We start from the raw sequence: 18,733 nt of genomic DNA, 5'->3' as shown, positions 1-18,733 counted from the left end.
TCAGAGCAGGGGATTGTCTCAGAGAGTCAGGCACTCTTTCCGGATTGAAACAGCAGGTCAATTATAGATCGTGTGATTCGCGGCCAGTCCGACTTAAATATTTATGAGGGCAAAAAGACAACAGCAGGTTGGCAACGTTAGATCATGGCAAACATTTCATCTCCAAACATCAGGTGAGTTAGATACAGAAAGGAGAGAGGGTAAAGCTGCCATGCTACTGTGTAATTGTGCTATTATACCTCAGCAGCAAGCCTACAGTGAAACCCTGCTGTGCCTTTGTGCTATCTAAGTACACAGTTTATTCAATAGGGTATTTTCTGTGAATCAGTGTGAAAATGGCTTCACCGTCAGTTGAAAACATGGGATTAGCACTTTTATGAGGCCGCTACAATCAGCCCTGTGCCTCTTTTTGTGCAGAAAGGAGAAAAACACAACGAGGGCAAAATATTTGATTTGTCACAGTGAATACCTTCAAAACTCACACACCCGCAGAAACAAATACTGTGACTGATGGGTTTCGGAGAGAACGATTCCTTTGTTATAAAGTTAACAGCGCTGTGAAATGAAATAGATGCAGTACTAGAAGCAAATCGCCACGTTCAGAGTATTTAAATGAACCTGCCGTTTATGAGAAACAGAAGGCCATGAATGGAGTGAATTTTAATCAGCTGAGTGTGAGCACGTACGCGTGCCAAACATTTATCTCGGATGTGTGTAAAGTTAACTGCATCTGTTTGCGTTCAGCGGTAATGATAAGCATTGGCTTTTCCATGTCTCTAAAATGGGGAAGCTGCTATATCTGAATGCTCAATTCTACCCCACACCTGGATAGGGCAGCGTGGAAATACACGCCGAAAGGTTGCAGAGGCTAATAGCCCGAGCCACTACATTAATTACCTCACTCCAGAGCCGGTGCACGGGGCACCGCATCGGCTAGACCTGGATTTCATCTGTAATTCTCAATTAGAAAAGAATTCAGTGTGGCGCATCCGCATATCGTGCCCCCACAATGCAAATTGTCGAGTGAGCTTTACCAGCAGGAAAAGACAAAGGGTAAAATGAACATAATAACATTTTGCCCTTTTTCTTCTCCTCCTGTGATTCTCACTCTGCGATTAAGCAAGTATGCTGCTGCCTCAGCTCAGCACACCAGCACATAGAGGTGACTGTGATTAGAGCTTTGTGGACAGTGCATGATGAACTATGTGCTTTTGGAAAGTGGCATGGAAATGCCAGGAGTAGTGGAGTCAAATGGGCACATTACAGGGCACAAACAAATGGCACAAAAATGATTCATTCCATGCATATCACGTAACCAACATCCAATCTACACAGTTGTCCAGAACCCCTCCGCAATCAATGCAGGAGCTGAACGTCACACCTGCTCTTACTGCTAGAGCACAAATCTGCCAACAAAGGCATTGTGTCCATATATATATGAATGCATTCAGTGTGAGGACTCTTTCACAGAACACAATAGCGTCTGAAAATGGCATTGCTGAGTGGAAATGGATGCTAACATCACAGCTCAGTGGGGAGATGGGCTGACTTAGCAGTGACTGGGAGGAAATCGATACGAGTGTTGAAATAACCCCATTGATATGCATATTCTTGGAGGCGTATGCAGGGGGAAATTTCCACTCAGGAGCTGGCGCTCACTTTATAAGAGTTCACCAACATGGCCTAGCTTCACACAGGTTTGCAGTAAGTTTATTAAAGCAAGAATGTCTCATTGCATATATTTTCTTAAAAACTGCATTGACAGGTAACTTAAAAATTAGGTTTGTTTAGTAACATAAAACAGGTTTATTGTAATACATTTGATCCAGCCTGCAAAAACCCAGACATAGTAATTTGTTGTGATTTACTGTTTTCAACATAAATCAGTTTTTCACAAATTTAAAATCAGATATTGAACAAAAAACATAATTATTAATAAAGTCAAAATTATTTTTATATTTCTATAAAAATCTATATTTTTATGTAAATTTTCATAATACTTTTAATAAAAAGTAAATATATATCTCTGTTAATACTTCAGTCTTTACATTTATTACTTAGTTTACACTACATGTTCAAAAATGCAACACTTTAATAATTCAATTTGCATAATTATACATCGTTTTAAATTAAAACTTCAGTGAATATTAAAGTTATACAAGAAATTACACACAGTGAAAGGCAGTGGTGCAAGCGACCATAAAACAAAATGTGCGTATTTAGCAAACTACATTAAAATTACAAGTGTCACACACAGTTTTGTGTCATTTGCTGATTTATATTTTAAATTGACATAAAAGATACATTGCTGTAATTCATGATTTACTGAATTTGGCATCCATCTAAACAAGAAAACAGCTTCTTTCAGGGTCATTCAACACAGATTTTTGTTACATTTTAGACTAGTTTTTATTTCTCCTAACATGATCAACAGGTTAACTTCTGCACTTGAAGCAAGCCCTCCCGTGGGTAACAAAGTCGAGACACGTGGCGAGCAAGGGCCTCTAATTACAGAGATAGATTTCGTTGAGTGGTTCTCCGCTTTACAAAGCAGAAGTCCACTGTAGCATGAGAGTGACTATGGGAGCTCTCATGCTCTCTCAGTCATACTGTTATTAGCCTGCTATTATAACAAGCGTCTCTTCTCTGCTTGCCTCCGTGTCTGAGCCACTTTGAACAAATGTTCTACAGCACAAAGCTTTTCTTCTGGACTAAAATATCCCTGCACCAGGAAAGAGAGCCAGATGGCAGTGCACCAGCGCTGGGATAAGCACAGCTTTCTTTCTCTGCCTTCCATACCCGTCCAACTGAGCATGCATGCTCGTGTATGTGCGGTTGTTCGAGATTTACAGCTGCTCTATGCGGCGGGGAGAGTAATGGGTGAAATTTACTGCGTTCCAGAGCTGTGGCAGTGATGCATGCATGCACACAACGCTCCACTGTAATTCTAAAGTCAATGGCAGCAGGTTTTCTCCACCGAAGCCGGTAATTGCGTTGAGATCGAGCCGCCAACGGGCACCGAAAGCTCATACTACTTTCGCTCCATAGCGAAGAAACAATATGTTGTTGCATTCACAATAATGCCACCCAAACGTTCCCTCAGTATTAGCTTTTCAGCTGGAAGCAGGAGGCAGATGAGCAGCATTGGCTCTTGATCGCCAGCCAAAAGCTTCAATATTTAATCTCCAATCATTTTTGATTCTTTTGAGAGGAGAATGCTGTCAAGAAAGCTCTGTTTTCCCAGTTGACAGAGATGACACGAGGAGGCTTGAGAGGAAGGCAGTGAAAGAGAGTATGACATTTCACTTACGCGTTTAAAAGCTTTGAAAGATGCTTCCTTTCATTTAACGGCTTTGAAAGATGCTTCCCTTCTGTAACTGAGTGCTTTAATTAAATTACCCTGTATGGCTGCATCATTCATCGTATTACTTTGTATCTATAATCCTGCTTAATTTGGCAGCATATTGAAAACAATCAGACTGCTCTTAAAGTATTTATAAGAAATAAACTGTAGTTACCCTGGTTTTGTTGTGAAATTCACTTTTGCAGTGCCCTAGATATATTGGCTTTCTCAGAGTTTACGTGAAAGTAGTGGCAGTTTTGTGTTAGCAGAAGGATTATTATTTTGAGGGCAAGGACAAAATTTCCCATGGACTAAATCCCAAACCATGACTGGCTGTGGAGATTAATTTTATCCCTATCCATCTGTTATAAATTTAGTGATGGTCACTGGTTAAGCCACATTTTAAAGCCACATTTTATTTCTCCATCTGCTAATCTTCTCATCTACAGATGTATTCTAAATAAATGTTGTCCTTTGCAACATACTTCATACAGATGACAAAATTATTGATTAGACTTGTTTATGTGTCCGTTACGGTGAGATTATTTTATAAAAGAAACACTTATGTAACTAATGTCTTATTTGTGTAAAATTGCATGATTATTTGATTGCTTTAACTAAAGAACTGTTTCTACATTACAATAATATTGAGTATGTAAAATCCAGAATATGGTTTTTCACAAATGTGTGAAAAGTTTCAACAGAAAAGTTTTTAGAGACCCTTTAAGATCCAACACACTCCATTCTCACCCATTATTACATACACATTCATAAAAGAAATGTGATATTTACCAAATGTTTGTTGCCATTCTTGATGAGAGGACCTCGGAAAACTCCCTTGATGTTTCGAAAGTGTCCATTGCTGAGGTGCGTGGAGCTGATAACAATATAGTAACACGCCATGGGGGACCCGAAGCTTCCATGCACACAGTCCAACCAAAAGAGAGCAAAACAAGTCCAGTCAACAAGCCTTTTGATAGCTTACTCTGTTTTTCTGTTTGAGATGACTGGCATAAAGCTCACTTTCCCTCAGTCAGGAATAGACCGAGCATGTATTTTATCATCTTCAAACATCAGAGTCTCATTTCAGCTCAATCTGTTACAGTCACTTTGAGGGTTTCCTCTTACGTGGTTTTGTTTTCTTCTGGTACCCTCTAGCGATGCGTTTTCCCACTCTCTCGTCTTCTCTACAGCAGTAGCAAAAGTAATATGGTAAGATACATCTGCCTGTTCTCTGCTCTCCCTCAGTCTCGCCTCTCTGCGCTGGGCTGAAGTGTGTCTGGATTGAGTCTCCCGCTCAGCGCGCAAGTCATGTGCGCTAGTGAGAGAGCTCTGCTGGGTCTGGCGAAGGAAAGCATGGTGTTATAGCGCGCCGTGCGTTGCCGGTCCAATGAACGGGGCCAATGGAGAACAAGCCCTTGGTCTGATGTGGAGGACTGGGATGAGAATTGCATCTGTCACACGCTGCTCGTTCAGATCCACTGAGTCAGCCCCTTCCCACCAGCCAACCAGGATTCAGCATCTTTAGCTCTCACACACCCCCTCTCTCTCCCTCATTAGTCTCTCTCACTCTCACTCGCTCTAAAGCATGCATTCTTTCTCAGTAAGGAGCTGAGGCAGCAGTCCAGAGCAGGTAAAAGAAAGGCTGAGACGCACGAAGAGATGCTTCAGTACGTGCCACATTGACTCTCATCCATCTTTCATCAGCTTAATCTGCGTGAGATAAAAATATGTTTGTGTTCTGCAGAAACATGGAAATCAACTATCCCAGGTACAATTGACATGCATGGCTTTTCCTAATGAGAAAATGAAAAGATCTATAAACCCATCCGCTGGAATATTAATTCTAATATTATAGAATTGAAGAGACTAAGTACTTTTTTATCAAGAAAATTACATTATTGATACAAAGAAAGGAAAGATCAAAAGATAATTTTTATCTCATTCTATTTTAATGAATACTACATGCTTCAAAAAAGAAAGTCACTTGGGTATTGGAAATCCTGTGTAAGAGAGCTGTGAATGTATCTCGTGCCTATAAGGACTACACTTACTGCAGCATGAAAAAGAAAGAGAGCGATATAAAAAGAAAGCCAGATACAACCCTACCACCTCTTTCGAAGCATGTGGCTGCACTGAACATGCGAGAGAGAGAGAGAGAGAGAGAGAGAGGGAGAGAGACTTCACTTCCCTTCCCACCCCCCAATTTTAGAAGAGCAATAATGCCTAGTAACTTAGCAACAGTTTCTGAATCAATTCTAAATTGCATACAGTAGAAGAGGCAGATGTAAGGGCAAGAAGAGCTGGTGCACACATGAAAAAATGTGTAGAAATGAGTCTTACAATATGTCAAGATTATTTGTAAGAGATAATAATCGCAAAAAAATATGAAGATATGAAATATGTCATCTGTGCAATATATTAATGAAAACTACGGTTACAAGAAGGCGTCTTGGCATGTTGGAAACTACAGCATAATTGAGCGGAGTGAAAGACAGATACGTTGGAAAGCACTCTGACCAACTGCCAATTATAATGAACCATCAGGGGCTGATTTCTAATGGAGAACAAATGCTGCTATTCTTTTTTGAACTTGCTCTCGAAAATGATTCTTTCATGCAGGGGCAAGTTAAGATGAAATTAAAAACAAACTGATTCCAAAGATTGTGCTAAAGTCAGAGTTGTGTTTGTCAAGAACAACATCATAAAATGAATAAAACAAGAACAGCAGGAGGAGGCATGCTGCATAGAGAAGGTCCCAGATAACTGGCTCTGGCTTAAAAACTAAAATTCAAGATGCTTTTCCCTGTTATGATGTTGTTTTGCTGTGTGTTTTCCTAGCCCGATAAAATTTTTGTTCCAGTTAAACTTTATTTTAAACAGTTTATGAGTCAAAATTGCAGGGAACATATTTTTCACTATTAACCAATATTTTGAATGGTTTTTATAACAAATAAAATATGTTACGATAAAATAAAATGGATACAATACAGATTGTACTAATTATTTTTATTATACCTGTATTACTACTAGAGCCGTCAACATTTTTTATAAGGCTGTCAAACGATGAATCGCATCCTGAATAAGAGTTTGTGTCTGTGTTCTGTGGATATTAATTTTGTATTTATAAAGACATAAACATACATGTATACATATTTGGGAAACTTTTACATTTTAAATATTTATTTATATTTACCAATAATTAAAATTATATATAAATGTTTATACATTTTTAAATTTCAAATGTTTCTTAAATAGGCTATATGCATGTACAGTAAGTGCATGTTTTTATAAATACAAAATTAATTCGCACAGTACACAGACATATATTATGTTAATACAAACTTTTATTCTGTACGCGATTATTTCTTTGACATCCCTATGTATTTATTTTTCAAATTATAAGTCAACAACATCCCTCAGGTAAAATCCTTAAATGGAGCTTATACTCTCTTAAAAATGCTTAATTATTTTCATCCCAGTGTTGGGTCATAAATTTATGTTTGACAAAGGGATAAAAACCCAGCATAGGTTAAAATATACAGCGGTTGGGTTCGTCCCTTTATTTCGTCCCTTTATTTGAAAACCGCCGGCATAGTGCTACTGTAGCTAAAATCTTGCTCAAGGACAGATCTTATGATCACAATCACAGTTTTCTGAGTGGCTTGTTTTTCACTTTTAATTAGTCCATCAGTTTCGAACATTTTGATTTAGTCAGTCTGATTTATTGATAATAAATAAACAGGCCTGTATTTTGCCCATTACACACGCTGCGTCCCAAATCGCATTCTCAGTGAGTAGGTACTCAATTTCAGTAGGTACGGGGTAATCGGGTAGCGACAGTATGTATGCGATCAGCCGTTGTCCGCCATGTCGATGATCTTCTTCTCCTTCTTAATGGCGGGGAGCAAATTACATTTGTGGTGCATATCCGCCACCTACTGTACTGGAGTGTAAACGGGCCAGAGATTAACCATGTGACGTAAAAACAAGCCCAACAATTTAAATTTTGAGAGACAGGTGCATTATTAACATCAGTAATGTAACTTTACCTTTCATGAGTTTTCGCAGCATTTGCAAAATGTTTGTAATGTCTTCACAAAGAAGATTTCGGGCAGCTGCTTGACGATCTCGCCTTAGGAGAGCACTGCTAATTTTATTAACAAGGAATATAAGTATTATTGCTTATATATTAAGTGTACCCTAGAAATGCATTGCTAGCTCAAACCTGCACCTGTGCAAAATATTATTGATAAGTGCTGACCAATACTTATTTAATTTTTTTCCTGAAAATGATATATTGTATTAAAATAGGCCAATAAATGTAATTGTATTGCCATATGCCATCTATTCATTAGTAGACTACAAAAATGTGAATGCATACGTTTTCAGTGAAGCACTGACATAATGCATGAAGTAATGTAATATGTTTTATTTACAGAAAACTAAAGAATAAACATGAATAAACTGATGAGTAAATTTGAGTTGTTTATTCAACTCAAATTTTCCTGAATTCATCAACCGTACTAATGGACAAAGAAAATATATACATTATGCTTAGTTACTTAAGTAAATATGTTTATTTACATTACCTATATGTATCTATGCAAGCAGTTAACAATGCTCTGTACCACATGTTAACAGACGTAAGCTGCATTACTGTGATGTGTATTTCATGTTGTGATGTGCGCATTTGCAATACTTATCGAGAAAATGAGAGGTCAGATGTAACACAGACAATAAAAACCGTCTTTAACTTGCGTATGGTTTTAATATATGTAACGTTAAGTCTACTTCGAAGACGCATGTGTGCGTGGAACGCCCCTTTAAGCTAGACATTAAAACTCTGCAGCAAAATCACAATTTACTCTACTATGTAGCATTTTACACGTTAACTTTACAGCACTTTAACAAATTTTAACATTTGAAAACACTTGCCTCGCAGTTCTCGGCCATGCTCCTCTTTGAACTTAGCAATTCCCCTGGGCTCATGGGATACAGTTAGTATTCCAAGTATCTGGGTGCTTCCGAATGTGGGCGTAACCAGTAAGCCATCTGGGAATTTCTCACCTACTCTTTTATGAATACTGAGGTTTGGGGCATACTATATTGTTTTCACATACTATATAGTATGTACGTCGGTGGTTTTGGATGCCAAAGTAGTATGCACACGTCCAAATCTCGCAAGAAATAGTGCACCACGCGGAAATTTCTCGCCTACTGTTTTATGAATACTGAGGTTTGGGACATAATACTCTTTCGCCTACTGCTTTTTGACTACTGCATGACCGTATGCGGTTTGGGCCGTAGCGACACATTCAGAGATTTTCATACGTAGGCACAAATTTGTGCATGAAACCTGCGTACGAACGCTTTCACGAACAAATCATCTTTCATTTTAGGATAATAGTTATATATTTTAAATTAGATTACGCGTAGATGTATATCTAAAATTATTTCATCATATAAAGTGAAAGGATTATAAAAGATGTGTTAGACTGTAGCTCGAGCTGCGAGGTTTGTCTGCATAGCAGCGCTTTTACAGCTGGCTAACGAGAACTGCGTGTCTGTATAAAAGGTGTTTTATTGTGTTTTATTGTGTATGAACTGACTTTGAGGACTGTGCACTTGGAATTACTTGGGATATCGCGTCTGTTGACAGCGGCATATGGGGTTGCCTGGAGTAACTTGGACGAATGACGACAGTTGGTAAAGGAAAAGTTTTACGGAAAGCCCTAATATGGAGATGGACTCGGTGTGTTCTATGCAAATGACTTAACTCGTGCACACGGCCGCTAATTTAGAACGCTCCAAATTCAATAACATTAGGACGAGGTTAAGAACAAATTCATGTACGTGAAGGCAGGTTCAAATGTACGTATAAATACGAAAAATCTACTTAATTATTAGTTAATGATACCCATTGTTCCTTTTAAAAATAACTGTATTTTATCTTGTGTTTTAAGTTTCCTTTGTAACTGTGGATTTCTTATAATATCGGCTCTCTTACCTCCTCAGATAAAATACCCCTGAAATCGGAAAATGCCTGCGTCTGAAATCAACATAAACGAAAGACTTTCAGATAATTTGCAAAAGAATGATTTTGTTACGGTCTCTAAATCATCCAACAAATCTTCATTCATTATTTATCTAAATGCATTTATTGACCACTAAATCATTAGGTTTGTAATGAGTGTGGTGCGGACCATATCGCTTGTGGATGCACAGAGAAAACATCAAATGCGTTTCCAATAAAGAAGTATCTCTTCCCCTTAACCAGCCGATAACTGCAACCGCAAAGAGACCATTACCTTTAAAGTAATGGAAACAACATTGCTCGAACCGATTTACCTTGCAGTAACAACCAATTCTGTGGAGAGAAATTCCATTAAATAATAACCACAACAATAAGCAAGAGGAAAGAGAGGAAAGAAAGTTTTCCTCTCAACTTCTAGTTTGACCTATCGGCTGTAAGGCATGTTGTGAGATTTCTCAGAAGTGAAAACCCTATGCTGGCTGGTGCTCTCAGTGTGGTGATGCAGCATTTGGCAGAGTTTAGAGATAAAGTTGTGCAGATATGTTAAATTGGAGTCTCGTTTCTATCTGTCTTTCTGTCAGTGCTCTTTCAGTTGCCCACCAACCTCTGCAGTTCAAGACGACGCGAAACCAGTAAAGGTATTAGAAATAACTTATGCGTGGGTGGTTTGATTCTTCTTGCAAAACAATGTTAATATATTCTGCAATCAGCAGTCTTAAGATGACTGTATCCTGTAGGGCAGAAAGTGTCTGTTCATTATCAACAACCTGCAGTAAAAAGTGCTGTTTTATTTTTCACATCCACTATACACATAGACACAACATGTTTTCAAAGTCCCGGCTATGCTGCTAGATATTGTAGCTACAGAGCTGTTTCATAGTCGGACGATAAAGTGCTTTTGTTGGAAAGGACAGGCTTTGTTCTTCGTAATAATGCTATTCAGATATGAACAATGATCTGAGTGCACAAACACAAAATTAGCTTTGACTGATTGCTACCTGTGCGATCGCCTCGGCGCTGCCTCCTACCTAACATGCGTGACATTTCATACACCAGAAAATTACCAAACCCCGTTTTTCTTCTGTAACATGCAGCGATGCATGCAATAACTTTCATATCTCTTGTGTGCTCTCACAAAATGTGAGCATGGCAAATAAACAGATCCATTATCATCTGCCCAGCGTACCGTAAAACTTTAACGTAAATTATGTTGTAAGGAGAGGCTGCAAGATTTTTTTGCTGCAATGTTCACGTTGTAGAGCCGTTGTAATAAATCATTCATTACTATGCAACAACATTTTAATGCTGTTTTAATGTCACAGCATGCAGTGTCCGTTAGGTGTTTGTTGAGGTGTTTGTATTACAGTTTTTTGGAGCTAAAACTGTAATAAATGACTACTATGTAATAAACATTGTAATGTACTCTTGTAGGTCACATCAGGCAGTGTGCTGGGAGTTTGGTGGTGTAAAGTTTAATAAATAATTTATTACTATATATGTAATAACATTGTAATGTGCAGTGTACTGTAGGTCACAACAAGCAGACTTTGTTGAATTCATTCTCTCCCTTGCTTTCTTCATCTGTTATCCCCTTTTCAACATGGCCTTGTAAACTATCAGTACTCTTTTAGCATGTTGACAAACGTCATATGTTCTCCTACTTATTAGTCGCTCTAGATAAAAGCATCTAACAAATAAATAAATGTAATGAAACTCGGTAAAAGGTTAAATATATATTCTTGAAGGTAAATCTATGATTGTAAAAATAATTTATTACATTGTATTGTGCTCATGTAGGTCACACTAAGTAGTGTGCTGGGAGTGTATTGATGTATGCAACTATGCAAAAGCCTAAATATATATTCTTGGAGCTAAATCTGTAATAACTGTAATAAATGATTACTATGTAATAAACATTTTACTGTGCTCTTGTATGTCGCATCAGGAAGTGTGGGAGGGTTTTATTGATGTATGCAACTTTGCAATACTTAAATAAACATTCTTCAAGCTAAATCTGTAAAAGTGTAATAAATAATTTATAACCATATAATAATATTGTAGTGAGCTTTTGTAGGTCAGAGTATGCCATATGCTGGGAGTTGATAAGTGCAACTGTAAAACCCTAAATGTACCTTCTTGGAGCTAAATCTGTAAAAACATGGGTTATTTTCTCCCTCCATATCGCTCAGCAACTATGGCATGTTGTTTCACTATGGTGGCTCGTGTTGGCAAAGGAAAAGAAGTGAATCTAAAAGGATAACACACAGAAAGCTTTGTTAAACAAGGGAACTTTCTGGCAACAACCACACACTCCAACAGATTTAAAGCTTTGAGCTCAAGAGTACATATGGAGCAATGAGCCGTCCGCTGCTCGGGGAAAACTACTCAAACCTCACCCGGTTGACAGCCGAACAGACAATGTCAGAGACTCTGACTAGCTGGAAGATTCTGCCCTGCTTAATCTCAGACATATTTGCAGAAAGTCTCCCGAGGTGCAGAGGTAACGTTCTGAGTGCAAGAGCAACAAAAAAAAAACTTATAGCCACTTTACAGCAGCATGTTCTATTAGTCTATCCAATAACTGCTTAAGAGATGAAAAATATAAAACAGTGCAGAAGATAAGGTATGAAGCTTTCCTATTGGTGTGCCATATGGACATCAGACTGGCATTCTGAACCGTAGCCTGCTTCCAAATTAATTAAGCCTTTAATTTGTAACACAAGGGAACATTTGAAACTCTTGTCACAGTCTGTCGTTTTTAAGATTATTTGAACATGTCTGTCATGATGTTAATGTAATGCCATCACGCCAGTCAGACATAATGGGTCATGACAGTCCATGAAACAACTCTTAACAGCATCATATTGCAGCACGGTTACGGAAGCTTACCTACAGCTTTGAGGAATTCCTGAGCAACACATTTCAAAGATAAACCATATGTCTGTAGCAGTTTTAAGATTTAAAGAAATAACCAACACAAAAGGAAATCCAAAAATCTCCAGGAGAAAGTAATTAGTTTAATTGAAGGGGTCCACATCTGAGGTGAAGGCATTTTGGGAAATTGCCATTTCTAACCCAGTTTTACAGTCAGCACGTAAATGGACTTCTGTGTAGCAGTTGCTGCTAAAATTCAATAACCCCACAGTAATCACTTTACCCTTTAGAAAATTATTGATCTGGACATAGTCGTCTCTGCCTGACTATCAGAGACTGATATTCCTGTGGGTGCTAATCTAGCATCAAACAAGCCGCTTTCGCCTCACTTCTGAACAGAAAAGTTGACAGGGTTTCAGAGACAAGTGGTTTATTAGCACAGCTTCCACGGCAACTACAAAGGTGGATACTAAAAATACTTAGCAGTGGCTGTACGAAGCGCACTTCCCCCTACATGCAAAGAAATCTCTTAATGACACTTTGGGAGAGATTTTTTTCTCAGATGATGCAGTGATTCGGGCATGATGGCATATAGAATGACAAATGGAGGCTTCAAGGATCTCTGACATATAATTACAGACTTTGTGGCAGTTTTTACATTTTTTGTTACTTTCCATTAACCACAGCACATATTGTTTTGGAGTATGTAACATTTTAAACAGAATTATGGTATAATGCGGTCACTCAACCTCATCCTGTTGCATGTTTAGATATTATTTATTTATTTATTTATTTTATAGTTGAATTCTACTTTTGTACAAACATCTTCATTTTTGCCAGTTCAATGGGGTATATGCACACAGGACAATGACGTGCCTCTGCTAAAATCTCAGCCAGCTAGGTCACTTCTGCTCTCATTGTATTGGGATTTTCACCAAGTGATAACAATGTTTTTCGTATTTCAGCAAACCAACAGCACTACGGGTGAGCATTGTTAAGTACCTCTGTGATCATGCCTCGAGTAAGTGCAAAAGTTCACTTTGCTTTTTTCATATTTGTTGACGTACCTTGACACAGATAGCCTGAAGTGCTTCTCCTTTTTGGTTGTCGACGTACGGGGAAGTGTTTGAATAATTAGATTCACGTTGTTGACCAAAAATCTATGTTCATCCTGAAGTGAAACGCCATTGTTCCCTATGGATGCTACGTGCGCCAGATGTAACTGCCTGGCTGAGATTTTAACGGAATTACATCCTCGACCCCTATGCATATACACCATTAAAATAACAAATCAAAAGAAATTGAAATAAGCTGGAAGGTCAAATCTGTATTTCGTTTTAAAAAAAAATGGTTTAATACACACTTTACTAAATGCAGATGGTATCCCAACTATTTTATTCATGGACAAAATTTGCATACTGAGCACATTGCGAATGGTAAGTAGGGATAATTCAATTGTGAACAAATCAAAGCTTTACATATAAATATAATTTAAGGCTACCGTTTCATAGTCCCATGATCAGAGTCATTTCCAGGCCATAATTTAGAACTTGTTTTTTGTGAAGCTTTTTTTTAAGTCAACTGCCTTGTTCTTAATAAGTTTGTTGTGTCGCATTCAATATGAGAACATTTTTTATTAAAGTGGGTTCTAATGGGTTATTTTGTTTCTTTCATGTTGCGTCGTGTCACGTGGGGAAAAGAGGGGGAAATCGCACCATACTTTGGATAAAATGATGACATGACCCTTCCCAATTCTTCGCCATAATATACTCCATATAATTACAGGAAATTATAAATATATATATATATATATATATATAAACAGTATATAATTTATAATATAAAACTCCACTGGGACATTAGATTGACAATCTAGTGTAGCCCCAGGCCACTGCTACTACTAAAAACAGTAATAATAATAATTTTACTTTAGTTAATCGTTTCCGTCACTCACAGTTTACAGCTCTGGTGTGATGTAGCAGCAGTAAGTCAGCCAAATAAAGCAATTTTGTCATTAAAACATTGTAATAATAATGATCAAAGTTGCTCTGTGGCACAAGCAAACATTGTTCTGTTACAAAGCCACATTCTTGTGTTGTTTGTATGAATTTGTTCTGCCATTCCCCTTAGTTTTTTGGCAAGCAGATGACTTGAAAATTTGTCAAGTCAATTGTTCAATGGTGCATACAGTCACATTGCTGAGAGGGGAATGGCTAAATACATTCGCTTCACACATGCAACAAATTTCATAATGTCATATTTATGTGATTTTGGATAAAAATGACATGAAGAATGTCACAAAACAGTGTTTGCTGAAAGAAGTTCAAAAATATTGTGATGTGCATAAGGGAATAGAAACTGAATTCTCGCAGAGTGGAAATCCTCAGTGAGGCCTATTTTGTGTAGCCTTTCTTATATTCAAGTGAAATCATTCTTATCACAGTAGACAAGTCACATTAGCATACATATTGTGCCTTTTCTCAGACTCTCTGTGGGAAGAAAACACGTATGTTAAAAATACATCACCTCATTCTGATGCAGGGAGTTTATGATGCCATGTCAAGGTTTGTGAATCCGGAGAAGTAAAATCAGACTCTAGATTATAACAGCCGTGACACAGAGCAGTTTAGGAGCACTCTGAAAAATAAATGAACGCGGGCCACTTCTGATCATAAATTATAATGAAAAGTGATGCAATTTTGCTAAGGTGGGTAAAAGCGAGTTATAATTTATTTTAAAATATGTCATTTATCACTGGAGGAATGTTCACCTGAGGGGGAAAACAGATATACTGTAATCTATATCAATATTTAAAGTGGCTACGTCAAAGTTGGGAATTAATGTTTGGCTGCTTGAACAAGAAAAAAACTAATAAATTGTGACATTGATAAATTAAGTTGGGAGGGAGACACCAAAAATGAATCAACAATATTGACTGTCTAAAAGCTATTTCTTAACTTTCATAGGAACACACGGTCAGACAGTCCCTCAGGTCAAAATCTCTTCAATCAATATTTTGCTTTAAACAAAAATTACTATTAACTTGAATCACACTATTACACCTCCAGTCTGTAATAAATTGTAAATCTAATCAACATTCTCAACAGTAAGTATTAGAGTATTGCAAGCCTGCCCTCCAAAAAATAACTCCATAGGTTGTTTGTGCCTATTAGCATATTATAATCTATAGTTACGTTTTAAAGTTAAGAACCCTCTAGAATCGTCTTGTGTTGTGTGTGACGTCATGAAATGATGCTTGACTGTCAGGGGTTATCAAAATTCTTGTTTGTTTATAAAAAACATGTGAACTTTATACAAAGCCCTTTACCGAGTTTATAATATTGAATTTGATCAAGCTGCTCTTACATGTGTGTGTCTGACACATGCTTTTGGTATTCTTGGGTCAAACCAAGTCTCGCTCTGCTAACGTAAGTCTCTGCCAACCAAGCTACTGGAACTTCCGATCAACATGCACATTAAACCAAACACCTGCTGCCAGTAGAGGTGGAAATCAAAAAAGCTCCTAAAGATCAAATTTAAAGGAAGAATCACATTATATTATACCGTTGCAGTGGCAGCTGGTGCAAAACATTTTAGGGGGGCAACAGGAACAATAACCAAAAAAATACACCATCAATAATGTATGACTAAATGTAATTGTTAAATAGGCATTTGACAGGTGAAAAACCATTTAACATTACCCCTTAGCTTAAAATTAAACGTTCCACCATCAAACCATGTACTTGTAGCATTAATAAGTGTATTTTTATTTATTGTGGATTAATTGAAGTAATAAACTGCCAGCCAACATCAGAAAATACTGTGGTAGCCTATATTCTATTACTTACTAAAGTAAACTGTAGTATTCTTAGATGCTATAGTGTTGATGTATAGTGTTTTTTAAACTATACCATACCCAGAGAAGAGTGCTGTTATTACTTAAATGCATTGCATTATTTCATGATGGCATCCACTTGAATATTTTTAGTATGATAGTCACATTTATTAGCGAGAACACAGAATATTCAAGCAAATGTCCTATTTCTGGGGGAAGCTTTATAAGCTCAGGACAGGTGAATTGTGGTGTGGATGCTGAACGGTCACTGTTTTGAAATATTTTACATTGAACATTTGCACATTTGGAAGTGAGACCTTTCTTGTGGTATTAACCCACTACCAAATAACCCTATTTATGTCTGTTGTTCGACCATTATCTGTGGACTTGTCATAAATGATTGTTAAAAGGAGTTTTGTGCTGGAAGTTCTTTAATGTATTTCGTGAATAGGCATTACAAGTATACAAAATTCTTACAGTATTATTTAGTTAAACTCAGTTACACCGCAGTATTTTTCATGAAGGTACTCTGACATAGTTAACAGGGAAAATAATAAAACATTTTCCTAACATCACAACACACAGTATTCAACGTGGACATCATCGTTGTATTAGTATGATTATAATGGTTTCATCCATTACCATCCATCCATAAAAAAATCTCTTGTATAGAAGTCAATGGGAGGATTCGGGGCGAACCTCTGGGATAGTGATATCACCCTAAAAAGGGGCGGTACTCTACGGAATGCGCTGTACTTCTTCAGGCAGAAAACACAGTTCAGAATGTTGAGAGCAAGCATATAACTGTGGATGAATGTGAAGGAAAAATACCTTGTTTTCGCACTTTGGTGGTGCGTCGCCCTAATGGACGAACCCCCCCTGTACCGTTGAATGGGTGGAAGCATAGGTTAGGTGCAGAGGTTAGGAAGCATAGGTTAGGTCCCTGGGAGCACAAATACTGATAAGATGCACACTGCACATGAAATAAGTCACTTTGAATAAAAGCATCTGGCAAATACATAAATGTGAATGCATCTCCTAGCTGCCAGACGAATTTGCGTCATGTGTCATGGTGGTAACAGTGAGGACAACCTTAAAAGTTCTTAACCTTGATCGGACAGGAAAACTCTTCAGTCAAGATGTCTTGCATTTTTCATCAATAATTCAAAGTAAACCCATCCCCAGATCCTAGGGCTGTCATGATAAACCAACTATAAATATCATGTGATTTATGCACAGCTTTTGAGTGAAGTACGGAAAATCCTGCTGCATCCAAAAGCCAGAGGGCGGTGTTGTGCGGAAACTCCAAATACACACTGCAGAAGAAAACCATAACACGTTCTAGATGTCATGAAACAGGATGTGAGGCAGAACCCAGGCGGAGCCAGTGGAAGGGTTAACAAACAATGAACTGACACGGGACAAAGGTAGCTGGAACTAGATAAAGTGAACGTTAACAAGGGAAGTTTGAACAGGGATGGTGACGGGCAGGTGACAAGACTCAAACATTAATGGGCACAGGCTGGACAGGTGAACGGGATAAAACACTAATGGGACGCTAATGGATAACAAGGGCTAGGGCTAGAGGACGCGACACCGGAGAGAGTGCATGGCATTTTAAAATCAAAACAATGCCATGCCTTTTTTCCACATAAAACACACGGGTATGTCATGATCCTGCAACAAGACCGTTGAGGCAGGATCATGACACTAGAATCTGGGAAATGCCTATGGACTTCTTGTTATCACTGTTACTCAAGCCTCATCAGGTATTTTTATGATAATAAAATATATTTATAATGATCATGTTTGATGGGTGTTGCTTTTTCAAATGCACATTATAAGCGAGCCATTCCTTCTGATCCAAGAGCCATGCATTCACGGACAAGCTATGCATTCAAAACAATATTGACACATAGCATTTCGCAGCCAGCTCGATTAAAATAGGATTTAATGGTATCGCAATTAATTATCGTGAAGCCTTACCAGATCCTCAGGTTTTTTTTTTCAGTAATTATAGAGCTGGAACTGGTGTGGAAATCATCTCCGTTATATTCAGGATCTGGGTTTTGTTCTCAAAGTATTCGTTTTGTCATTATTTAATGTAATATCCATAAACTTTGAGCAGAGCCATCATAGATTATACGACAACTGACATCTTTCTATGAAAAACCCCAAATCCTGTAATTTCTTGAAATTCATGTTGTACCGAATCATTCATTACATGTGCATGATTCAGTATCCTGGGATGCAAATTTCGAGAGAATGTGATGTAAGATGCAGTAATCCAATACAAAGCTAAAGGATATTTACTGTTTGTGGTCTGTTTACAGAACATTGTCCCATTATTTGTTGGAATGTGTTATAGCACATTTCACAGACGTTTGCCTCCGCTTTCTCCTACAAATATGTTAATTTCTAAAAAAAAGAAAAAGGAACTATTAAATTTTTTTAATTAGAGAGGAACAGTGCTACACTTAACTTCAACTTGAAACAATATTACTCAAGTTTCATCTCGCCAATTAATAACATCTGTGCTTTTAAGTAAACATACTGAGCTGTGCTGAGATTTAACCTGAAGCAGCTCATTGGCTGCTATTCAGCGTTCTTGCCATGATTCCAGAGTTAAACATATTCTCTTCCT

General features: G+C 37.7%; 1 protein-coding gene across 1 annotated transcript in view; it reads right to left on the bottom strand.

Moving 5' to 3' along the window:
* Positions 1-4,769, bottom strand: part of znf804a (zinc finger protein 804A) — a 54,652-nt gene extending 49,883 nt beyond the window's left edge. Inside the window, exon 1 of the mRNA XM_056755840.1 lies at positions 4,136-4,769. Within this exon, the coding sequence (XP_056611818.1) occupies positions 4,136-4,246 (111 nt within the window). The 5' untranslated portion in view covers positions 4,247-4,769. The remainder of the gene's footprint in view (positions 1-4,135) is intronic.
* Between the last annotated feature and the right edge of the window lie 13,964 nt (positions 4,770-18,733).

Source organism: Triplophysa dalaica, chromosome 8 (assembly GCF_015846415.1).
Source record: "Triplophysa dalaica isolate WHDGS20190420 chromosome 8, ASM1584641v1, whole genome shotgun sequence".
Classification (NCBI taxonomy): Eukaryota; Metazoa; Chordata; class Actinopteri; order Cypriniformes; family Nemacheilidae; genus Triplophysa; species Triplophysa dalaica.
This window is presented reverse-complemented; position numbering and strand designations above follow the sequence as displayed.